This window comes from Macaca thibetana, chromosome 16, assembly GCF_024542745.1.
Source record: "Macaca thibetana thibetana isolate TM-01 chromosome 16, ASM2454274v1, whole genome shotgun sequence".
NCBI classification, from domain to species: domain Eukaryota; kingdom Metazoa; phylum Chordata; class Mammalia; order Primates; family Cercopithecidae; genus Macaca; species Macaca thibetana.
The window spans coordinates 50,662,136-50,687,625 of record NC_065593.1 but is presented as its reverse complement, the minus strand read 5'-3'; the positions used below and the strand labels follow the sequence as shown (position 1 = coordinate 50,687,625).

The window sequence follows — 25,490 nt, the reverse complement described above, 5'->3', positions numbered from 1 at the left end:
TTATACAATCTATGCAATTTAGGCTTTCTTGATTTATATTCTAGAATAATGTCTATATTTATTTAAGTGGGAATCATTTTAATTTTATTTCTGATTTTTTATTCCTGTATTTTCGACATAAGTTACCTCCAAATCTACAATTTAATTAAACTTATCCCAGCTTTTGATCTTAGAATATAACATTCATTCTTATTTCCAGCATATCCACAAGAAAAACCCCAAGCTGCCTTATCTGAACCATGTGTCAGAAGAGGTTCTAAGGAGAAGGTTTCCAATGATGAAAGAGCCGAGCTTTCCCTACTTTGAATGGAGGAAACACAGGCTGGTTTTTCTGAAATTAATCCCTGTTCTTTCCATAACAATATTACATTGCACTAGAGGGCCTAACCTAGGGATTGTCTTTTATGTGTAATTCAAATTCTAAGAAGAATAAATTAACTATAGTCCAGTCACCACTGTAACTCACAGCAGGGGGGAAGGAAGAAGTATGTGGTGTGTCACTCATAACAAGTTGGTGATGTTAGATTATAACCAGATGAACAAAGACACACGCAAAATCATTAGAGTCAACCCAACACTCTGGCGATAATTCTACGTTATCATTATGATGACAATTCTGTATCACAGAGTAATCTTTTTTTAAAGACTTTGTGAGATAAGAAAGATAAACAAAGCCCAAGCAATAGAAATATTACAAATAGTCAACAGATATGATGGTAGACATGAACTAAACCAAATATGAATTTCATCATGGGTGCTCACCATGCAATTGTGTGAATGAGAATGCATTGGTATTAGTGCATGATATCAGTCAGATATCATCTAAGACTTGGAATCTATGTTCAAAATGATCAAAACTAAATTATGTAGCGCCACGTTAAAAAGATGGATATATTCAAAGTCTGAGGAATTGATTCAAGTCTAATTGAAGATGTAAAAATGTGAAACTTAAATTAGGGTATTGTTGAACCACAGAAAATCAGGGTTAAGACAAGTGCTGGGGCGAATGTTGGCAGTGCCCCACCAAGCAACTGCCCATAGGAGAGGGACTATGAATTTTCACATTCCATTGGTGAGAACTGTTGTGAAATGAACATGTCAAGTGTCATTCAACATTTACTTTATATAACTTCCTGTCTGATTCCTTACTCATGTGGTGGTTTAGAAGTTCCTGTTACTTAATTCTCCTGTAATTTAATAAATAGACATCCTTGCTTTATGGGCTTGGCTAACAGGAGTCTGCTCTAAGAGGTGGCTTAACCCTTAGAATGTAAATAAAATCAGGTCTCTGAGTCTGCAAGGCTAAAGGCCAGACCCAGATACATTTATCAAGGTTGTGAATTCTACCTTGCATGCCTTTGGGGAGACAGTCCTTATTTTTTTTTAATTTATTTTTATCTCCAAGGGAATGCCAATTATCATGACAGTGTGTATGCTTTCTTTAAAGCATTATGTATGTGAATGCTTATGAAGTTTAGAGAATAACAACCTGTTAGCAATTAGCTAATCAAATAATGATGGGGCAAGACAGAGTGTTTAAGGATCTCAAAGAATCTCAGGCATCGAAGGAATCCTGATAAACTTCCTGCCATGTGTTGCCAGATCCAATGCTTAAGTGTGTAGTAAATGGAAATTCATACACCTGGGGTGGTCTGTTCCATTTCTAGGAAAATCTTTTTAAGGGCTTTTGGAGAGTTTCTGTACTCACCCTAGACCCCCTGAACTTTTTCCTCATTAGAAGCATCTGTGACTATGCAATCAGAATGGCTTTTCTAAGCACTTCCCTACTCTTAGTTCCATCCTCTATTCCAGTGCCCTTTGCTGGAAAATCACATTCATGTTCCTGTAAACATGACAATTATCTTCCTGCTCTGCAGAATGCAGTTCCAGCCAAGCAAGCATTTCTTTGCCTTGCTATCACAAATTTTTAGATGATCCTTTTGCAGCAAGCTTATCATCACTAACCTTTGTTTTCCAAGTCCTTCTCATTGTTAAAATCTAGATCAGGGTGATTTACCTGGATGCCTAAGAACCTTCTACTTAATGTTAATGATTCTGAGGTCTCCACAAAATATCTAGATTGTTGGATGTTCCTTCATCCCTTCTCCTTACTACAGCAGTAACTGTATCTTGTTTTATTTGGCCTTTATTTTATATCCTCCTTCCCTTCTTTCTTCCTGCCTTCCTTTCCTCTTACCTTCCCTCCCTTCCATTCTACTATCCTTTTCATACAGACACCAGTCATATTGAATAAGAGGACCCGTTTATTCCAATGTGACCTTACTTAACCAGTTACATTCTCAATGACCTTATTTGGCTATGAATTTCTGGGGAAGCAAATCAATCCAACTATTGGAGTATCTCAGAGCGCATCCATGCCCAGTGATAACCACAAATGAGTAACAGCAATCACAGTGGACAATGGTATAGTAACCAGCAGCTCAGACCCTTCTGTCTCTCTTCTTTCTCTCCTCCTCTCCCTCCTTCTCCTAGAATTTCTGGCTGTCCATCATAGTTAAGAAGCAAAGATTGGATCTCAGTGGAGCGAATGACAGATCATAGATAACATTTTCATTATCCTGTCCATATTTCTCGGATCTTAGTGTGCTTGAGTCAGTTTCCATTTGCCAGAATCTGTATCTCTGTGCCTAAGGGCTCTTGTATTGCAATTGCAGAAAGCCATGTCACCTGTGCATTCCACACAAAGGAATATCACTCAACTCAACCAATGATTCTGGAGAGCTGATTTACAAGACTCTAGCTCTCGTATTCCTGAAGATGGAGATTGCTAATTTATGTGTTTTCCATCATTTCTGATAGTTTTCCCTTTGGTTTAAGCTTTAGTTGGTCACTGTGATACTTACTGGCTCAATAGTGTGCCATTTTCTGTATCACTTCCCTGATCCCTAATGGTGTGATCTGCACTTCCCAATAAAACACTTTCACTGGAATATTTTTCTCAGTATCTGTTCTGGGAGAAACCACACTATGACATTACATTAACTCTCTCAGTCTCAATTCCTTCATCTCTACAATGGTAACACTAATACCTACTTTGAACATTTCCTAGAGAATAAATATTAGTGAACATAAAGCATTTAGTCACTACCTATCAAGTAGTAGGCAACCTGGAACATATTAGTTCTTTTGTTCAGAAAACTTAAAAAATAATTTTAATATTGAATACAAGAATATATTTATAATAACTAACTAGATCAACTAAATTCTTTACTAGCTTTATTGAGGTATAATTAACAAATAAAAATTATGTATATTTAAGGTATAAAAGGTTATGTTTTGATATATATATTCATTGTGAAATAATCATATATTTATTAGCTCACATAGTTACCATTTCCTTTTTATTTTTGTGGTGTGAACACTTAAGATCCACTTTCTCAGCAAATTTCAGGTATACAATAAAGTATTTTAAACTATATCCACATTAGAGTGCACCAGATCTGCAGAACTTATTCATCTTATATAACTGATGTTGGTCATGAAAATGTGCTTGGTCTTCGTCTCCTTTACCCCATCACCCAGTGACTATCCCAATCAGTGGATTTTCTCTCTTTCTGGAATCTTCAGAGCATTCTAGATATGCAGTCTCAAAAGATGGCATCTGTATTTTATAAGGAATAACTTAAGTTCCTTTTGTTTTGTCAATATGTTTTCAGGAGAAGAAGAAGGAGGCCATATAAGAATGGAAACGTTACCTGCAAATACAGGAGATTATTCCTCCATTGTTAAGTCACCTTAAATGCATGTCTTGCTAGTGCTGAGTCCCAATGTAATTTTTATTTTAATGAGAGTTACATGTAAGTGCTCTTGAACAGAAAGAGAAGACCCAACCTTGAATCTGAGTCTGTCCATTTTTAGCTAAATAACATCACACATTAAAATTTTCTCAGCTGGAAAGTGGAGGTAATAAAACATGACTGTCTGTTTTCAGAATCAAATTAGGTAACATGTATGGTATGCAATATGTGTGTAAATCCCATATCAGGAATGCTGTAAAATTAAAAAAAAAACATGTGAGATGCAGGACAGTTTTGAGTTTATTAAGAAACATAAAGGTAAGAGTCCCTGTTTCTAGGGAGATAACCCAAAATGATCATGAAAGGAATAAGGATACAAGAACCATGGGGAGGACATTGAAAATGAAAACATGACTGTGAAGACTATTGATCAGTTGCAAAACCTAAGTTTCTTAGAGAAACAGAATGAAGCTCTTGACTTTAGAGTCAAGTTGAGACCATGACTCCAAATTGAAAATACATAAAGGTGGCACATGATCCACAAGGTGTAAAGAAAAAGAGAATCAGGATGAAGTACTCTACCCTCACTTAAGCTGATTCACAAAGTGTTAAACATGCAGAGAAGTCACAAAAATTAGGGTGAGCAAGGTTCACCCTAAGTTCACTTTGTTGGTTGTCATCGAAGTTTGAAAGTAAATTTGTCCTCTAAAAGATAAATCTGTTGCCAGAGGGTTATTGTATGGGGATGATGGTCCTCTGTGGAACCGATCAGCAGCAAACAGGCTGGCAGCAACTGCTCACACAGGTGGGCTGGAAACAAGTGGTCCTGCAGCAGGTGGTCTCACAGCAGGCTGGGCGGCAGCAGGGCTGGCAGCAGCTGGAGCCACAGCTCTGGTTTAGGCAACCAGGCAGGCAGACACACGTGGGGTGGTAGCAGGTTCTCCTGCAGTAGACAGGTGCACAGGAGCTGGGCTGGCAGCAGCTGGACCCACAGTTGGTTTGGCCACAGCAGCTGGACCCACAGCAGGAGGGCTGGCAGCAGGGTGTGCTGCAGCAGGAAGGCTGGCAGCAGCTGGTCACACAGGTGGGCTGGCAGCAGGTGTTTTGACAGCAAGTTGGGCGGCAGCAAGGCTGGCAGCAGCTGGACACACAGCAGGAGGGCTGGCAGCAGGGTGTGCTGCTGCAGGTGGTCACACAGGTGGGCTTCCAGCAGGTGGTCCTGCAGCAGGTGGTCCTGCAGCACATAGGCTGACAGCAAGGGGAGCAACAGTTGGTCATGGTGTCAGGGGTGGAGGGTGGGTTTCTGTTCAGAGGTGAGTTTCCCAGAATGTGATGACCCCTTGCAATCTGGACCTTTTATACACCTGGCCTCCAAAGTTTCCACCAATCAGCAGGACTTTTCCTTGTTGCTGTTTACATTGTTTTCTATAGTCAGTCTGGGACTGTCAAAGGGGAAGTTGTTTCCTAAAGATTATGAATCTTTTGAAAGTAAGGGTTTAATATGTCTCTTAATTGTGTTTACTCATAGAAACTTTGTTTCAGATAAAAGGAAGCCTGTCTCATCATCAGCATCGTTTCTGCTCTGACCATCTTCTCATTATGTGTTTGTTCCTGGTGACTGGGGAGGTTCAGGAAGTTCTCTCTACCCAGCCTCTTTCTTTGGCTATACCTAGGTTGGTAAGTGTCTGTGGGGAGAAGCGCAATGCTGATATGTTCACAATGACAAAATGAATCCATACCTGTGCTCAAGACTGTTCAGCCACCAAAATCGGATTCAAGACTAACAGTCATCTCTCTCTGTACAACCCACACCACCTGTGTCTTTCAGTTCCCTCAAAGTCACTTGGGAAGAGGGTGATTGGTACGTGCATTCTGTGTGTCAGAGCAGAATCAAAGCAGGTGGGTACAAGGAGAAGTCCAGTGGGATTTAGATAGCATCAGGCAATCTTTGCCCTGGGGTGACCATTCATCTTGATTTGTCTGGGAGTGATGGGCTTACCAGGATGAGAATGTGGGACTTTGTGTAACATAACTACTTTAGATTTAGTCAAACCAGCCTGAATTGTGGCTCTAGCCCTAACTCTGGTACTAGCATAGTCAGTGCCATTTCTTCTCTCTTTCTCCATTTCTTTTTAATGAAGGAATTAGATGAGTTGAGATGATATCTGATTCGTCTTGGAGTTCCAACATATTAAAACATTGTTTAGGTGCACCATTCATTTTGGAAGAATGCAAATTATTAATTCCCAATTTGATATAACTTTGTAAATACATCTATGTTCCCATTACCGGGTTATGAAATAGAAATTAATCCCATTCCCTTTCAGTTACTCATCCCCCAAACCACTCATCACTCTGTCAAGTTGTAACCCTGTAGGTCAATTTGGCTTTTCCTTTTTTACTTCTGTGCGAATAAAAATTATAATATATGTTTCTCTGTTTCTTTTGCATAATCACAAGTAATAATTATCACCTAGTCATTTTGCACTCTTTTTTTTTTTTTTTTGAGACAGAGTCTCGCTCTGTCGCCCAGGCTGGAGTGCAGTGGCCGGATCTCAGCTCACTGCAAGCTCCGCCTCCCGGGTTTACGCCATTCTCCTGCCTCAGCCTCCCGAGTAGCTGGGACTACAGGCGCCCGCCACCTCGCCCGGCTAGTTTTTTGTATTTTTTTAGTAGAGACGGGGTTTCACCGTGTTAGCCAGGATGGTCTCGATCTCCTGACCTCGTGATCCGCCCGTCTCGGCCTCCCAAAGTGCTGGGATTACAGGCTTGAGCCACCGCGCCCGGCCTCATTTTGCACTCTTTATGTCAGCTAAGCAGAAGGCAGAGGACACAGTTGGTGAGGGGTAATTATTCTGAAGGCATAGAATGTAGAAGAATGTATCTGTAGCTCGGGAGATTTACTGAATATGTTAATTTACTAGCACTGCCATGATAAACTACTACAAACCAAGTGGCTTAAATTTATTTTCCCACAGTTCTGAAGAGTAGCAGCCTGAATTTAAGGTGTTGACAAGGTTGTTTTTAACTGAGGATTGTTAGGGAAGTATCTGTTCCAGGTGTCTGTCCTTGACTTGTAGATGTCTGTCTTCTCCACCTATCTCTTACATGATCTTCCTTCTAGATGCACATGGCCTCTGAACTTCCCCATTCTATACAGGCACCAGTCCTATTGAATCAGAGGCCTAACTTATTCCAATATGACCTGATCTTAACTAATTACATTTCAGTGACCTTATTTGAATATGAATTTTGGGGGAGACATTCAACCCATAGTACTGGAGAATCTCGTGGTGTGTCCATGCTCAGTGATAACCACACAGGAGTGAAAACAGCAATCACAGTGGACAATGGTACAGTAACTAGTGGCTCAGACCCTTTGGGCAGGAACGTCTGGGTTACTCCTTCAGGAAATTATCTAGAGCAACAAAAGTGCTGGACAGTGGTGAAGGAAATATAGAACTTTCGATAATTAATGGAGATTATGACTGTCAGGTGTACCTTATTATAGCAGCAGTAACTGTTGCTTGTTCCATTGGCCTTCATTTTACATATCTCTCCCCCTCCTTTCTTTGCTTTTTAATTTCTCCTTCCTTCCTTCCCTCCCTCCTTCCTTCCCTCCCTCCCTTCTTTCTTTCTTTCTCTTTCTTTCTTTCTTTCTTTCTTTCTTTCTTTCTTTCTTTCTTTCTTTCTTTCTTTCTTTCTTTCTTTCTTTCTTTCTTTCTTTTTTTCTTTCTTTCTTTTCTCTTTCTTCTTTCCTCCTTCCTTTCTTCCTTCCATCCCTCCTTTCCTTCTTCCTTCCTTCTCTCCTTCCCTCCTTTCTTCCTTCCCCTCTTCTTTCCTTCCCTCCTTTCTTCTCTCTCTTTCTTTCATTTTTCTGTCTTTCTTCTTCCTCTCATTTTCCGTTTGTCCTCTTTCTCCTCTTCCTTTCCTCCTCCTCTTCCTTCTTCTAGAGTTTGTGGCCGCCCACCACATTTAAGAAGCAAAGACTGAGTCTGTGTGGAGCAAATGGTAGGTTGTAGATAGGATTTCCTTATCCCATCCCTATATCTTGGATCTTAGTGTGCTCAGACTAATTTGCATTTGCCAGAATCTGCATCTCTGTGCCTACGGGCTCTTGTATTGTAACTGCAGAAAGTCAAGTCGTCTGTGCATGCCACACAGAGAAAAGCACTCAACCAATGATTCCGGAGAGCTGATTTGTGAAGACTCTAGCTTCCTCATTCCTGAAGTAGGATAATTCCAATTTGTTTGTTTTTCATTATTTCTGGTAGTATTTTGTTTTGTTTAAGATTTAGTTGGTCCCCGTGATACTAATTTTATAGTCTACCCTTTTCTGTGTCACTTCTTCAATACCTGCTGGTGTGATCTGCACCTATCAACCTGTCCTCTAGGTCTTAAACCCTACATGCATTAGGTATTTGTCCTAATGCTCTCACTCCCCTTGCCTCCGGCCCCCCCGACAGGCCCTGGTGTGTGATGTTCCCCTCCCTGTGTCCATGTGTTCTCGTTGATCAGCTCCCACTTATGAGTGAGATCATGCGGTGTTTGGTTTTCCGCTCCTGTGTTACTTTGCTGAGAATGATGGCTTCCAGCTTCTTCCATGTCTCTGCAAAGGACATGAACTCATTTTTATGGCTGCATAGGATTCTATGGTGTATATGTGCCACATTTTCTTTATCCAGTCTGTCATCGATGGGCATTTGAGTTGGTTCCAAGTCTTTGCTAATGTAAATACTGCTGCAGTAAACATATATGTGCATGTGCTTTTATAGTAGAATCATTTACATTCCTTTGAGTATGTACCCAGTAATGGGATTGCTGAGTCAAATGGTATTTCTGGTTGTAGATCCTTGTGGAATTGCCACACTGTCTTACACAGTGGTTGAACTAATTTACAATCCCACCAACAGTGTAAAAAGCGTTCCTATTTCTCCACAGCCTCGTCAGCATCTATTGTTTCCTGACTTTTTAATAATCGCCATTCTGACTGGCGTGAGATGGTATCTCATTGAGGTTTTGATGTGCATTTCTCTAATGATCAATGATGATGAACTTTTTTTTTCATGTTTGTTGGCCACATAAAAATCTTCTTTCGAGAAGTGTCTGTTCATATCCTTTGCCCACTTTTTGATGGGGTTGTTTGTTTTTCTTGTAAACTTGTTTAAGTTCCTTGTAGATTCTGGATATTAGACCTTTGTCAGATGGGTAGATTGCAAAAGTTCTCTCCCATTCTGTAGGCTGTATGCTCTTTTTGATGATAGTTTCTTTTGCTGTGCAGAAGCTATTTAGTTTAATTAGATCCCATTTGTCAATTTTGGCTTTTGTTGCCATTGTTTTTGGCATTTTTGTCATGAAGTCTTTGTCCATGCCTGTGTCCTGAATGGTATTGCCTAGTTTTTCTTCTAGGGTTTTTGTGATTTTGGGTTTTACATTTAAGTCTTTAATCCATCTTGAGTTAATTTTGTATAAGGTGTAAGGAAGGGGTCCAGTTTCAGTTTTCTGCATATGGCTAGCCAGTTTTCCCAGCCCCATTTGTTAAATAGGGAATCCTTTCCCCATTTCTTGTTTTTGTCAGATTTGCCAAAGATCAGATGGTTGTAGATGTGTGGTGTTATTTCTGAGGTCTCAGTTCTGTTCCATTGGTCTATATATCTATTTTGATACCAGTACCATGCTGTTGTGGTTACAGTTGCCTTGTAGTATAGTTTGAAGTCAGGTAGCATGATGCCTCCCGCTTTGTTCTTTTGTTTAGGATTGTCTTGGTGATATGGGCTCTTTTTTGGTTCCATATGAAATTTAAAGTAGTTTTAAAAAAAATTTTGCAAAGACAGTCAAGGATAGTTTGATGGGAATAGCACTGAATCTATAAATTACTTTGGGCAGTATGGCCATTTTCATGATATTGATTCTTTCTATCCATGAGCATGTGATGTTTTTCAGTTTGTTTGTGTCCCCTCTTATTTCCTTGAGCAGTGGTTTGTGGTTTCCCTTGAAGAGGTCCTTCATGTCCCTTGTAAGTTGTATTCCTAGGTGTTTTATTCTCTTTGTTGCAATTGTGAATGGGAGTTCACTCATGACAAGCTCTCTGCTTGTCTATTGTTGGTGTATAGGAATACTTGTGATTTTTGCACATTGATTTTGTATCCTGAGACTTTGCTGAAGTTGCTTATCAGCTTAAGGAGTTTTTAGGCTGAGATGCTGATGTTTTCTAAATATAGAATCATGTCATCTGCAAACAAAGACAATTTGACTTCCTCTCTTCCTATCTGAATGCTCTTTATTTCTTTCTCTTGCCTGATTACCCTGGCCAGAACTTCCAATACTATGTTGAATAGGAGTGGTGAGAGAGGGCATCCTTGTCTTGTGCCATTTTCAGAGGGAATGCTTAAAGCTTTTGCCCATTCAGTATAATATTGGCTATGGGTTTGTTATAAATAGTTCTTATTATTTTGAGATATGTTCCATCAATACCTGGTTTATTGAGAGTTTTTAACATGAAGGATGTTGAATTTTAATGAAGGCCTTTTCTGTATCTATTGAGATAATCATGTGGTTTTTATCATTGGTTGTGTTTATGTGATAGATTATGTTTGTTGATTTGCATATGTTGAACCAGCCTTACATCCCAGGGATGAAGCCAATTTGATCATGGCGGATAAGCTTTTTGATGTACTGCTAGATATGGTTTTTATAAACTTTATTGAGGTATAATTGATGAATAAAAATTGTATGTATTTAAGGTATACAAAGTGATGTGTGTGTATATATATATACATATATATATAGTGAGATTTTCACCACAGTGTGGCTAATTCACATATTCATTAGCTCACATACTTGCCATTTCAGGTATAAAATAAAGTATTTTTAGCTATAACCACACTACTGTACAGTAGGTCTACAGAACTTATTCATCTTGCATAACTGATGTTGGCCAAAGTGAATGTTTTAGGTCTTCATCTTCTTTACCCTGTCACCCAAGAAGAATCACAGTCAATGGATTTTGTCTCTTAGCCAAGTCTTCAAAGCATTCTAGGTACACAGTCTCAGAAGTTGGCATCTGTCCTGGAAGTCTACATTGTTAGGTCATCAGAGGTATTTCTAGCACTTCCATGCTGGTAGGAGGTCCCACAAAGGTAACCCAGGCCCCAGACTTTTCTATTTCTCTCAGAGCCAGTATAAATCAGTCCTTCCATTAGTGAATACTTGGTTGCATCATCAGTTTGGGGCCAACAGCACCAGCCATCTGTCTACCATGACTTCGATGAATGCACACATTTTTCTACTTTTAGTCCTTCTTACATTCTTCTGATTTCCCTGAAAACGCAAATCTTTATTTCCTTTAGATGTTTAATTTTGGCCTCATAAAACATAGAAGATTGTTTTAACCCATCAGATAGCTCAGAGATTATGGATTATGCAGTCATATGTGCCTGTTGCATAGTGTCTCAATCCCAAACTTTGTCCTTACTTAATTTTCCTGACAGCATTTTTATCAGGAAGTCAAATTGTCTAAATGTTGCATAATGTATGGTCTGTGTTTTACATGGAATTACTTAATTCCATTTTGCTCTTTCAATGAAATTTCAGGAGAAGGAGGCCAGATATGAATTTGATTTATGTGATACAAAGGAATTAATCTATTCAGAAGAGGACACGATGCATTCTGAAAAGTTTTTGATGCAACCTCTTGAAAACCAGAACAAGACAAACATGCCATATCTTACCAGTCCTATTCAAAATAGTAATGGAAGTCCTAGCCAGAGAAATATGGCAAGAGAAAGAAATTAAAGGTATCTAGATAGGAAGAGTGGAAGTTAAACTATCTCTGTGTGTGAATAAGATTTTACACCCAGAAAACCTCATAGTCTCTACCCAAAAGCTCCTTGATCTGATTAGCAACTTCAGCAAAGTTTCAGGATACAAAATTATTGTAGAAAAATCAGTAGCATTCCTATACACCAACAACATCCAAGCTGAGAGCAAAATCAATAATGTAATCCTTTTCACAATAGCCACAAAAAACAACAAAATACCTAGGAATACAGCCAACCAGGGAGGTGAAAAATCCTACAACAAGAATTGCAAAACACTGCTCAAAGAAATTAGAGATGACAAAAACAAATTGAAACACATTTTGTGTTCATGGGTAGAAAGAATCAATATTGTTAAAGTGGCCATACTCCCTAAAACAATTTACAGATTCAATATTACTCCTATCAAACTACCAATGACAGCCTTCCAGCATGATGAAAAAAATGTTTTACAATTCATATGGAACCAAAAAAGAGTCTGAATGGCCAAGGCAATCATAAGCAAAAATAACAAAGCTGAAGACATCACATTATCTGACTTCAAACTACATTACAAGGCTACAATAACCAAAACCACATGGTACTGGTACAAAAACAGACACATAGACCAGTGGAACAGAATACAGAACCCAGAAATAATGTTGCACACCTACAACATGTGGTCTTTAGCAAAGTTGATGAAAACAGGCAATGGGGAAAAAGACTCCTTATTTAATAAATGGTGCTGAGATAACTGGCTAGCCATTTGCAGAAGATTGAAACTGGACCCCTTCCTTACATGATATACAAAAATCAACTCAAGATGGATCAAAGACATACATGTAAAACCTAAGGCTGTAAAAACCCTGAAGACACCCTAGGCAATACCATTCCCAACATAGGGCCAGGCAAGGATTTTATGACGAAGTCACAAAAAGTAATTGCAAAATGAGAAAAAATTGGCAAATGGAACCTAATTAAACTAAAGAGCTTCTGCACAGCAAAAGAAACTATGAACAGAGTAAACAGACAACCTACAGACTGGGAGAGAATATTTGCAAGCTATCTATCCAACAAAGGTCTAATATCCAGAATCTGTAAGGAAGTTAAACAAATTTACAAGCAAAACCCAAATAATCTCATTAGAAAGTGGTCAAAGGACATGAACAGACACTTTTCAAAAGAAGACATTCAAGCGGCCAAAAAGGGAATGAACAAATGATCAACGTCACTGATCGTTAGAGAAATGCAAGTTAAAACCACAATGAGATACCCTCTGACACAATCAGAATGGCTCTTATTAAAGTCAAAAAATAAAAGATGATGGCAAGGTTTTGTAGAAAAAGGAACACTTACACAATGTTGATGGAATTGTACATTAGTTTAACCATTGTGGAAAGCAGTTTTGGGATCTCTCAAAGAACTTAGAATTAATATTTGACCCAGCAATTCAATCACTGGGTATATATCGAAATGAATATAAATTGTCCTACCATAAAGACACATGCATGCGTATGTTCATTGCAGCACTACTCACAATAGAAAAGACATAGAGTCAACTAAAATGTGCATCAAAAGTAGATTGGATAAAGAAAATGTGCTACATATACACCATAAAATACTATACAGAAAAAAAAAAAAAAAGAAAAAAGAACAAGATGATGTCCTTTGCAGCAACACGGATGGAGCTGGAGGCCATTATCCCAAGGGAACTAACCCAGGAACAGAAAACCAAATACCACATGTTCTCACATAAGAGTGGGAGCCAAACATTGAATGCATATGAACACAAAGACAGGAACAACAGACACTGGAACTTACCTGTGGGTGAAGTGTGGGAGGAGGACGAGGATCAAAAAACTGCCTCTCTAGTATTATGCTTATTATCTGGGTGACAAAATAATCTGTACACCAAACCCTGCAACACACAATTTAACTATGAAATAAACTGGCACACATACCCCTGAACCTTAAAAAAATGCTAAAAAATTTATCTGATGCAGGTGAATTGAATGATTGGCTGGTATAGGCCAATAGGATCCCCACATTCAGGACAGCTGCTAAATGCAGCCCTTGCTGCTGTACCATGTAGCTGTTGCTCACTGATGCGTGGGCAATTAATTTGGGAAGACTTTTGTGAACGAAAATGTTATCTCTTGCCAAACACTAGAGATTATTCTTTCCATTGTTAAATAAACTCAAGTGCATAACTTGCTAGTGCTGAGTCCCAATGTCATTTCTACTTTATTGAGAGTTAATTGTAAGTGTCTTTGGACAGAAAGAGAAGATGCAATCTTGCATCAGAGTCTGTCCACTGTTAGCTACATAACATCACACATTAAAATTTTCCCAGTTGGAAAATGGAGGCAATAATACACTACTGTCTGTTTTGAGAATCAAATTGGGTAATACATACAGTAGGTGATATATGCGTAAATCCCATATCAGGAATGCTTTCAAATAAAACAAAGCACCATATATGATGAAGAATGGTTCCGAATTTATTTATTAAGAAATATATAGGTAAGATTCCTGGTTCTCGGGAGATAGCCCAAAGTGATCATTAAAAGAAGGAAGGAGGATACAAGAATCATGAATATATTGAAAAGAAAACATAGTTGTGAAGATTCTTAATCATTTGCAGAAACTTAAGTTTCTTAGGTGAAGAGAATGAAGCTCTTGACTTTAGAGTCAAAGTTGAGATCATGACTCCAAATTGAGAACACACAAAGCTGGCACATGATCCACAAGGTGTAAGAAAAAGAGAATCAGGACGAAGTATTCTGCCATCCCTGAAGCTGATTCACAAAATATTAAACATGCAGAGAGTTCATAAAAATGTGGGCGACAGCATGGTGGCTGTCAGCAGCAAAGTAAACTAGTCCCCCAAAAGATAAGTCAGTTGAGCAGAAAGTTGTTGTGAGAAGATAGTGGTTCTCTTGGGAGTTGATCAGCAGCAAGAAGGCTGGCAGCAGCTGGACACACAGGTGGGCTGGAAGCAAGTGGTCCTGCAGCAGGTGGTCTCACAGCAGGCTGGGTGGCAGCAGGGCTGACAGCAGCTGGATCCATAGCTCTGGTTTAGGCAACCAGGCAGGCAGACACATGTGGGGTGGTAGCAGGTTCTTCTGCAGTAGACAGGTGCACAGGAGCTGGTCTGGTCACAGCTGGACCCACAGCTGGTTTGGCCACAGTAGCTGGACCCACAGCAGGTGGGCTGGCAGCAGGGTGTGCTGCAGCAGGAAGGCTGACAGCAGCTGGTCACACAGGTGGGCTGGCAGCATGTGTTTTGACAGCAAGTTGGGTGGCAGCAAGGCTGGCAGCAGCTGGACACACAGCAGGTGGGCTGGCAGCAGGGTGTGCTGCTGCAGGTGGTCACACAGGTGGGCTTCCAGCAGGTGGTCCTGCAGCAGGTGGTCCTGCAGCACGTAGGCTGACAGCAAGGGGAGCAACAGTTGGTCATGGTGTCAGGGGTGGAAGGTGGGCTTCTGTTCAGAGGTGAGTTTCCTAGAATGTGATGACCCCTTACAATCAGGACCTTTTATACACCTGGCTTCCAAAGTTTCCACCAATCAGCAGGACTTTTCCTTGCTGCTGTTTACATTGTTTTCCACAGTGCGTTTGTGATCTCAAAGGGTAGTTGTTTCCTTAAGGTTAAACAGACTAAGGTTTAATCTGTTTCTTAATTGTTAATTATTCATAGAAACTTCGTTTCAGATGAAAGGAAGCCCATTTCATCATCTGCATCTTTCCTGCTCTGACCATCATCTGGTCATGTGATAGTTCCTGGTGATCCGGGAGGCTCAGGAAGTTCTCTCTGCCCAGTCTCATAGTTGGCTGTATGTAGACTGGGAAGTGTCTGTGAGGAGAAGCATGATGCTGATATATTTATGGTGACAAAATGAATCCATGCCTGGGCCCAAGACTACTCACCCACCAAATTCTAGCTCAAGACTAACAGGCATCTCTCTATGCAACCCACACCACCTGTGTCTTTCAGTTCTTTGAATGTCACTTGGGAAGAGGGTGTCTGGCAAAGTGTGTTCCATGTGGCAGAGCAGATTGAGAGCAGGTGGATGCAGAGAAATCCACTAGGATTTAGGCAGCATCAAGCAATCTATGCCCTGAGTGACCAGTCATTCTGATTTGTCTGCGAGTGTGGCGATTACCAGGACGAGAGTGTAGAACTTTCTGTAACGTAACTGCTTGAGATTCAGGCCAACGAGCACGAGCTGTGGCTCTAGCCATAACCCTGGTTACTAGCACGGTCAGTGTCATTTCTTCTTTCTCTCCTTCCTTTCCTTCCTTCCTTCCTTCCTTCCTTCCTTCCTTCCTTCCTTCCTTCCTTCCTTCCTTCCTTCCTTCCTTCCTTCCTTCCTTCCTTCCTTCCTTCCTTTCTTTCTTTCTTTCTTTCTTTTCTTTCTTTCTTTCTTTCTTTCTTTCTTTCTTTCTTTCTTTCTTTCTTTCTTTCTTTCTTTCTTTCTTTCTTTCTTTCTTTCTTTCTCTTTTCTTTCTTTCTTTTTTCTTTCTTTCTTTCTTTCTTTCTTTCTTTTTCTTTCTTTCTTTCTTTCTTTCTTTTCTTTCTTTCTTTTCTTTCTTTCTTTCTTTCTTTCTTTCTTTCTTTCTTCCTTCCTTCCTTCCTTCCTCCTCCCTCCCTCCCTCCCTTCTTTCTTTTTTTCTTTTTTCTTTCTTTCTTTCTTTCTTTCTTTCTTTCTTTCTTTCTTTCTTTTTTTCTTTCTTTCTTTCTTTCTTTCTTTCTTTCTTTCTTTCTTTCTTTCTTTCTTTCTTTCTCTTCTTTCTTTCTTTCTTTCTTTCTTTCTTTCTTTCTTTCTTTCTTTCTTCCTTCCTTCCCTTCCTTCCTTCCTTCCTTCCTTCCTCCCTCCCTCCCTCCCTCCCTCCCTCCCTTCCTTCCTCCCTCCCTCCCTCCCTCCCTCCCTCCCTTCTTCCTTCCTTCCTTCCTTCCTTCCTTCCTTTCTTTCTTTCTTTCTTTCTTTCTTTCTTTCTTTCTTTCTTTCTTTCTTTCTTTCTTTCTTTCTTTCTTTCTTTTTCTTTTCTTTCTTCTTCTTTTCCTTCCTTCCTTCCTTCCTCCCTCCCTCCCTCCCTCCCTCCCTCCCTTCCTTCCTTCCTTCCCTCCCTCCCTCCCTCCCTTCCTTCCTTCCTTCCTTTCTTTCTTTCTTTCTTTCTTTCTTTCTTTCTTTCTTTCTTTCTTTCTTTCTTTCTTTCTTTCTTTCTTTCTTTTCTTTCTTTCTTTCTTTCTTTCTTTCTTTCTCTTTCTTTTCTTCTTTCTTTTTCTTTCTTTTCTTTCTTCCTTCCTTCCTTCCTTCCTTCCCTCCCTCCCTCCCTCCCTCCCTCCCTCCCTTCTTTCTTTCTTTCTTTCTTTTTCTTTCTTTCTTTCTTTTTCTTTCTTTTTCTTTCTTTCTTTCTCTCTCTCTCTCTCTCTCTCTCTCTCTCTCTCTCTCTCTCTCTCTCTCTCCTCTCTCTCTCTCTTTCGACCAATTCTTGCTCTGTCGCCCAGGCTGAAGTATAGTGGTGTGAACTCGGCTCACTGCAACCTCTGCCTCCCGGGTTCAAGGGATTCTCCTGCCTCAGCCTCCTGAGTAGCTGGGACTACAGGTGCCCGCCACCATGCCTGGCTAATTTTTTTATTTTTAGTAGAGAGAGGGTTTCACCAAATTTGTCAGGCTGGTTTCAAACTCCTGACATTGTGAGCTGCCTGCCTTGGCCTCCCAAAGTGCTGATATTACAGGCGTGAGCCACCGTGCACAGCCTTTATTTCCATTTAATGAAGTAATTAGATGAGTTGAGATGACACCTGATTCATCATGGAGTTCTAACATGTTTAAAACATTTTCTAGATACACCATTCATTTCAGAGGAATGCAAATTATTAATTTCCAACTTGATACAGTATTATATTGTAAATACATCTATGTCCCCAGTACATCTATGTTAGGAAATAGAAATTAATCTCATTCTCTTCCAATTATATCCTCTTACTCGTTCCCAAAGACAGCTAATCACTCTGTTACGTTCTAATCCAGTAGGTAACTTTTGGCTTTAAAAAATGTTCATGTAAATAAAAATTATAATATTTACTTCTCTATTTCTTTGGCATAATCAAAAGTAATCCTTATTGCATAGTCACTTTGGACTCTTCATATCAGGAGAGCAGCAGACAGAGAAAGGAGTTACTATTTGGTGAGGAGTAATTATCCTCAAGCCATATAGTGTAGGAGAATATATCTATAGCTCAGGAGATTTACGGAGTATATTAACTTGCTATCAGTGCCATGATAAATTACTGCAAACCAAGTGGCTTAAATTTATTTTTTCACAGTTCCAAAGGCTTCTAGTCTGAAATTAAGGTGTTGGCAATGTTGTTTTCATCTGAAGCCTGTGAGGGAAGTATCTGATCCAGGTCTCTCTCCTTGACTTGTCGATGTCTATCATTTCCATGTGTGTTTGACAGAATTTTTCTACTGTATGCATACTGTCTTTGAATTTTCCCCTTGAATATAGACATCAGTCATATTTAATCAGAGGTCTAATTGTTTCCAATATGACCTTGTCTTGGCACATAGCATTTTAAATGATTCTATTTGTATATGAATTTTGGAGGACACAAATTAACCCATAACACTGCAGAATCTCATAGTGCGTCCATGCCCAGTGATAACCACAGATGAGTAAGAACAGCAATCACAGCGGACAATGGTATAGTAACTAGAGGCTCAGACCCTTCAGGAAGGACATTCTGAGCTACTGCCTCGGCAGTTATCTAGAGCAACAAGAGTGCTGGCCAGGGGTGAAAGGAGAATAGAACTGGTGGGAATTAATGGAGATTATGAATCTCAGGGGCACTGTATTACAGCAGAAGTAAGTGTAGCTTATTTCATTGGCCTTCATTTTATATCTCACTTTCTCCCCTAACTTTTCCTTTCCTTCTTCATTTTTCTTTCTTTTGTTTCCTTCAATCACCCCTTCTCCTTCCTTCCTTCATGTTTTTTTCATTCCTTTTTCCCTTCCCTTCCCTTCTCTCTCTCTTTCTTTTTTCTTTCTTTTCTCTTTCCTCCTCCTCTCATCTTCTGTTACTTCTCTTCCTCTTCCTCTCCTCTGCTTCTTTCTTCTTCTAGAGCTTGTGGCTGTGCATCACATTTATACAGCAAAGATCTGACTTGAGTGGAGGTACTTGTAGGTCTCAGACAAGTTTTCATAAGTTCACCCATATATCTTGCATGTTAGTGTGCTTGGATTAATTTCCATCTGTCAGAGTCTGCATCTCTATGGCTAAGGGCTCTTGTATTGCAGCTGTAGAAAGTCATGTCACCTGTGAAGGCAACACAGAGAAAAACACTCAACCAATGATTCTGGAGAGCTGATTTGTAAAGACTCTAGCTTCCTCATTCCTGAAGTAGGATAATTCTAGCTGTGTGTTTTTCAACTTTTCTAACAGGTTTCCCTTTAGTTTAAAGTTTAGTTGGTGACTGTGATACCGACTTAATAGTGAACCCTCTTCTGTATCACTTCCCCAGTTCCTACCAATGTGATCTGCATTTCCCGATAAACTAGTTTCCCTGGAATCTTTTCTTCAGAGTCTCTTCTGGGAGAAACTTATCTATGACATTATGTTAACTCCTTCAGTCTCAATTTTCTTATCTCTATGATGGGAACATTAATGTCTATTCTGAAAGTTTGTTAAAGAATTAGTGGTAATGTACACAAAGCGTTTAGCAAATGCCCATCATATAGCAGGCAATCCAGAACATATTAGTGTTTTTTTGTTCAGAAAATTCCCAATTTTAATGTTGAAGATAAGAATATTTTTGTAATAATTAACTAGATCAACTAAATACTTTTTTCCTATCTGTACTGAGGTATAATTGACAAATAAAAATCGTATCTATTTCAGGTATACAAGGTGATGCTCTGATACATATATTCATTGTGAATAATATATTTGTTAGGTCACTTAGTTACCATTTCCTTTTTATTTTTGTGGTGCGAACATTTAAGATCTAACTTCTTGGTAAACTTCAGCTATATGATAAAGTGTTTTTAGTCACATTACTGTACAGTAGATGTGCTGAACTGATTCATCTTTCATAACTGATGCTGGTCAAAGAGAATGTCCTAGTTTTCATCTCCTTTATTTAATCACCGAACGATGATCACAGTAAGCAGCCTTCATCTCTTAGCCAAGTCTTCAGTGCATTCTAGATTCAGTCTCAGAAGTTCGCATCTGTCATGGAAATCTACATTGTTAGCTGATCAGAGGTACTTCTAGCACTCCCATGCTGGTAGGAGGTCCCAAGAAGGTGACCCAGGTCCCCGACCTTTGTATTTCTCCCAGAGCCAGTATCAATCAATCATTCCGTGGGTGAATGCTTAGCTTACAGCAGTTCAGGACACAAAGCATCAACCTCTGTCTATTATGACTTCTATGAAGACACAAGTTCTACTTTTCTCCTTTCTTACATTCTTCTGATTTTCCTGGAAACACAAGCTTTTCATTTCTTTAGATGTTTCATATTGGCATCACAAAATGCAGAAGGCTGTTTCTTTCCCTTCCTTGGCTCAGAGATTATGGATTGTGCCAAGTCTTACATGCCCATTGAGTAGTTTCTCAATTCCCAGCTTTGTTCTTACATAATTTTCCTCATAACATTTCAATTAGGGGACAGATTGTCTTAATGTGGCAAAAGATATGGTCTGTATTTTACAAGAAATAACTCAGTTTCATTTACTTTGTCAATAGGTATTCAGGAGATGAAGGCTGTATAAGAATTTTATTTACATGATATTGAGAATAAGTTTCTTCAGATGAGACTCTCTCTCATGAGTCCACAATAAATTCCCAAGCATTTTTTATGCAGATGCATAGAATGAATGGCTGGTCAGAGGCTGAGACAAAAAGATCCCTGCATTCAGGGCAGTCCCTGCTGCCACATCGTGCAGCTGTTGCTCGCCGAGGTGTGGGAAACTAATTAGGGAATTTTTTTTATCAACAAAAATGTTAGCTGCAAACATGAGAGATTATTTATCTCATTGTTAAATAAACTCAAGTGCATGTCTTGCTAGTGCTGACTTCCAATGTCTTTTCTACTATATTGAGAGTTAAACATAAATGTCCTTGGGCAGAAAGAGAGAACCTCAGCTTGGAACAGAGTCTGCCCTTTACTAGCTACATAACATCACACATTAAATTGTACTCAACTGAAAGAATGGAGGTAATAATACATGATCATATGTTTTGAGAGTCAAATTGGATAATACCTATGATATGTGATATGTATATAAATCCCATATCAGGAATGATTCCAAATAAAACAAAACACCATATGAGATGAGGTTGGTTCCAAGTTTATTCAGAAACATATAGCTAAGAATCTCTGTTACCAGGGACATAACCCAAAGTTATCATGAAAAGAAGAAAGAAGGATACAAGAAACATGAGGAGGATATTGAAAACAAAAATATGATTGTAAAGATTATTGATCAGTTGCAGAAACCTAAATTCCTTAGAAGCAGAGAATGAAGATCTTGAGTTTTGAGTCAAAGCTGAGAACATGACTCCAAATTGAGAACACATGAAGTTGGCACGTGATCCACAAGGTGGAAGGAAAAGGAGAATCAGGATGAAGTATTTTGCTGTCCCTGAAGCAGATTCCCAAGATTCATAAATGCAGAGAATTCATAAAAATTTGGGTGAGGGCATGGTGACTGTCAGCAGCAAACTAAATTAGTCCCCCAAAAGATAAGTCAGTTGAGCAGCAAGTTGTTGTGAGGACGGTGGTTCTCTTGAGACTTAATCAGCAGCAAGAAGGCTGGCAGCAGCTGGACACACAGGTGGGCTGGAAGCAAGTGGTCCTGCAGCAGGTGGTCTCACAGCAGGCTGGGCGGCAGCAGGGCTGGCAGCAGCTGGATCCATAGCTCTGGTTTAGGCAACCAGGCAGGCAGACACATGTGGGGTGGTAGCAGGTTCTTCTGCAGTAGACAGGTGCACAGGAGCTGGTCTGGCCACAGCTGGACCCACAGCTGGTTTGGTCACAGCAGCTGGACCCACAGCAGGAGGGCTGGCAGCAGCTGGTCACACAGGTGGGCTGGCAGCAGGTGTTTTGACAGCAAATTGGGTGGCAGCAAGGCTGGCAACAGCTGGACACACAGCAGGAGGGCTGGCAGCAGGGTGTGCTGCAGCAGGAAGGCTGACAGCAGCTGGTCACACAGGTGGGCTGGCAGCAGGTGTTTTGACAGCAAGTTGGGCGGCAGCAAGGCTGGCAGCAGCTGGACACACAGCAGGAGGGCTGGCAGCAGCTGGACACACAGCAGGAGGGCTGGCAGCAGGGTGTGCTGCTGCAGGTGGTCACACAGGTGGGCTTCCAGCAGGTGGTCCTGCAGCAGGTGGTCCTGCAGCATGTAGGCTGACAGCAAGGGGAGCAACAGTTGGTCATGGTGTCAGGGGTGGAAGGTGGGCTTCTGTTCAGAGGTGAGTTTCCCAGAATGTGATGACCCCTTGCAATCTGGACCTTTTATACACCTGGCCTCCAAAGTTTCCACCAATCAGCAGGACTTTTCCTTGCTGCTGTTTACATTGTTTTCCACAGTACGTTTGTGATTCTCAAAGGGTAGTTGCTTCCTTAAGGTTAAACAGACTAAGGTTTAATCTGTTTCTTAATTGTTAATTACTCATAGAAACTTCGTTTCAGATAAAAGGAAGCCCATTTCAACATCAGCATCTTTCCTGCTCTGACCATCATCTGGTCATGTGATAGTTCCTGGTGATCCGGGAGGCTCAGGAAGTTCTCTCTGCCCAGTCTCATAGTTGGCTGTATGTAGACTGGGAAGTGTCTGTGAGGAGAAGCATGATGCTGATATATTTATGGTGACAAAAGGAATCCATGCCTGGGCCCAAGACTACTCACCCACCAAATTCTAGCTCAAGACTAACAGGCATCTCTCTATGCAACCCACACCACCTGTGTCTTTCAGTTCTTTGAACATCACTTGGGAAGAGGGTGTCTGGCAGAGTGTGTTCCATGTGGCAGAGCAGATTGAGAGCAGGTGGATGCAGAGAAATCCACTGGGATTTAGACAGCATCAAGCAATCTACGCCCTGAGTGACCAGTCATTCTGATTTGTCTGCGAGTGTGGCGATTACCAGGACGAGAATGTAGGACTTTCTATGACATAACTGATTGAGATTCAGGCCAACCAGCATGCGCTCTGGCTCTAGCTGCAACCCGGTTACTAGCACAGTAAGCATTATGTCTTCTCTCTTTCTTTTTAATGAAGGAATTAGATGAGTTGATATGACGCCTGGTTCATCGTGGAATTCTAACATGTTTAAAACATTTTCTAGGTATACCATTCATTTGAGAAGAATGCAAAGTATTAATTTCCAGCTTGAGATAGTATTATATTGTAAATACATCTATGACTCCATTACTAGGTTAGGAAACAGAAATTAATCCCATTCTTTCCCAATTATATCCTCTTATTCATTCCCAAAGACAGCTAATCACTCTATCAAGTTGTAATCCAATAGGTAAGTTTTGGCTTTTTGAAGTTTTCATGTGAATAAAAATTATAGCATTTGCTTCTCTATTTATTTGGCATAAACAAAAGTAATGTTTATCGCCGAGTCATTTTGGACTCTTCATACAAGCAAAGCAGCAGAGAGAGAAAGGAGTTACTATTTGGCGAGGGATAATTACTCTCAAGCCACATAGTGTAGCAAAATATATCTATAGCTCAGGAGGTTTACTGAGTATATTAATTTACTAGCACTGCCCTGATGGATTACTGAAAAAGAGTGGCTTAAATTTATTTATCAAAGTTATGAAGACCTCTATTCTGAAATCAAGGTGTTGGCAATATTGTTTTCATCTGAAGGCTGTGAGAGACGTATCTGTTCCAGGTTTCTCTCCTTGACTTGTAGATGTCTATCATTTCCATGTGTGTTTGACAGAATTTTTCTACTATATGCATACTGTCTCCGAATTTCTCTCTTGTAATAGACACAGTCATATTTAATCAGAGGCCTAATTGTTTTCAATGTGAACTTGTCTTATCAGATAACATTTTAAATGATTCTATTTGAATATGAATTTTGAGGGACACAAATTAACCCATAACACTGCAGAATCTCATAATGTGTTCATGCCCAGCGATAACCACAAATGAGTAAAAACAGCAATCACAGTGGACAATTGTATAGAAACTAGAGGCTCAGACCCTTCAGGAAGGAAGCCCTGAGCTACTCTATCAGGCAGTTATCTAGACTAACAAGAATGCTGGCCAGGTGTGAAGGAAGAATAGAGCTGGTGGTAATTAATGGAGTTTATGAAACTCAGGTGCACTGTATTATAGTAGAAGTAAGTGTAGATTATTTAATTGGCCTTCATTTTATAGCTCATTTCCTCTCCTTTCTTTTCCTTTCCTTCTTCTTTCTTTCTTTTCTTTCTCTTTTTTCTTTTCTCTCTTTCTTTCTTTCTTTCTTTCTTTCTTTCTTTCTTTCTTTCTTTCTTTCTTTCTTTCTTTCTTTCTTTCTTTCTTTCTTTCTTTCCTTCCTTCCTTCCTTCTTTCCTCCCTCCCTTCCTTCCTTCCTCCATTCCCTTCCCCTCTCTCTTTCTTCTTTCTTTCTTTCTTTCTTTCTTTCATTCTTTCTTTCTTTCTTTTTCTTTCTTTCTCTTCCTCCCTCTCGCCTCCCTCCGTTCCCCTTCCTTCCTTCCTTCCTTCCTTCCTTCCTTCCTTCCTTCCTTCCTTCCTTCCTTCCTTCCTTCCTTCCTTCCATCCTTCCTTCTCTCTCATTCTGTTTTTCTTTCTTTTTCTTCCCTCCTCCTCTTCTGTCCCTTCTCTTTTTTGGCTTCCTCTCTTCCTCTTCTTCCTTCTCCTAGAGCTTGTGGCTGTCCATCATATTTAAGTAGCAAATATTTGACTTGAGTGGAGCTAATTGTGATCGTAGACAAGTTTTCATGATTGCATCCATATATTTTGGATATTAGTGTGCTTGGATTAATTTCCATCTGTCAGTGTCTGCATCTCTGTGCCTAAGGGCTCTTGTATTGCAGCTGTAGAAAGTCATGCCACCTGTGAATGCAACACAGAGGAAAACACTCAACCAGTGATTCTGGAGAGCTGATTTATAAAGACAGTAGCTTCATTCCTGAAGTAGGATAATTCTAGCTGTGTGTTTTTCATCATTTCTGATAATTTTCCCTTTAGTTTAAGCTTTAGTTGGTGACTGTGATACTGACTTAATAATGAACCCTTTTCTGTATCACTTCCCCAATCCCTACCAGTGTGATCTGCACTTCCCAGTAAACTACTTTCACTGGAATCTTTTTTTCAGAGTCTCTTCTATGAGAAACTAATCTATGACAATACGTTAACTCTCTCAGCCTCAAATTTCTCATCTCTACAAAGGGAACATTAATACCTATTTTGAAAGTTTGTTAGAGTTAATAATAATGTACACAAAGCATTTAGCCAATACCCATCAGATAGCAGGCATCCCAGAATTAGTGTTTTTGTTCAGAAAATTCCTAATTTTAACGTTGAAGGTAAGAATATTTTTGTAATAATTAACTAGATCAAATAAATGCATTTTTTTCTAGCTGTATTGAGGTATAATTGACAAATGAAAATTGTGTATATTTCAGGTATACAAGGTGATGCTCTGATATATATATTCATTGTGAGTAGCATATTTATTAGGTCACGTAGTTACCATTTCCTTTTTATTTTTGTGGTGTGAACATTTAAGATGTAACTTCTCAGTTAATTTCAGATATATGATAATGTGTTTTTAACTATAATCACATTACTGTACATTAGACATGCTAAACTTATTCATCTTTCATAACTGATGCTAGTCAAGAGAATGTCCTAGTTTTCATCTCCTTTACTTCACCCCTGAATGATGATCACAGTAAGTGGCCGT

The 25,490-nt window shown here is 39.8% G+C and overlaps 5 protein-coding genes across 7 annotated transcripts in view; all 5 read right to left on the bottom strand.

Moving 5' to 3' along the window:
- Positions 1-25,490, bottom strand: part of LOC126938621 (eukaryotic translation initiation factor 1) — a 1,120,764-nt gene that overhangs the window by 394,080 nt on the left and 701,194 nt on the right. The gene's annotated exons all lie outside the window — the stretch shown is intronic.
- Positions 1-25,490, bottom strand: part of CNP (2',3'-cyclic nucleotide 3' phosphodiesterase) — a 736,460-nt gene that overhangs the window by 682,208 nt on the left and 28,762 nt on the right. The window lies entirely within an intron of this gene.
- LOC126938583 (keratin-associated protein 9-2-like) lies at positions 4,527-5,036 on the bottom strand. The gene has a single exon (XM_050762948.1). The coding sequence runs from the start codon at positions 5,034-5,036 to the stop codon at positions 4,527-4,529; it is 510 nt and encodes a 169-aa protein (XP_050618905.1).
- Positions 14,037-15,016, bottom strand: LOC126938585 (keratin-associated protein 9-2-like). Its single transcript, XM_050762950.1, has one exon. The coding sequence runs from the start codon at positions 15,012-15,014 to the stop codon at positions 14,505-14,507; it is 510 nt and encodes a 169-aa protein (XP_050618907.1). The 5' UTR covers positions 15,015-15,016; the 3' UTR covers positions 14,037-14,504.
- On the bottom strand, positions 21,361-21,999 carry LOC126938563 (keratin-associated protein 9-2-like). 3 transcript variants are annotated; one of them, XM_050762910.1, is made up of 2 exons: positions 21,710-21,999; positions 21,361-21,604 (listed from the first exon to the last, which is right to left on the bottom strand). In XM_050762910.1, the coding sequence occupies exons 1-2, from the start codon at positions 21,997-21,999 to the stop codon at positions 21,361-21,363; spliced, it is 534 nt and encodes a 177-aa protein (XP_050618867.1). The 3 variants fall into 3 exon arrangements, with proteins under 3 accessions (XP_050618867.1, XP_050618868.1, XP_050618866.1); XM_050762911.1 differs by having other exon boundaries at positions 21,361-21,586; XM_050762909.1 differs by having other exon boundaries at positions 21,361-21,624; positions 21,712-21,999.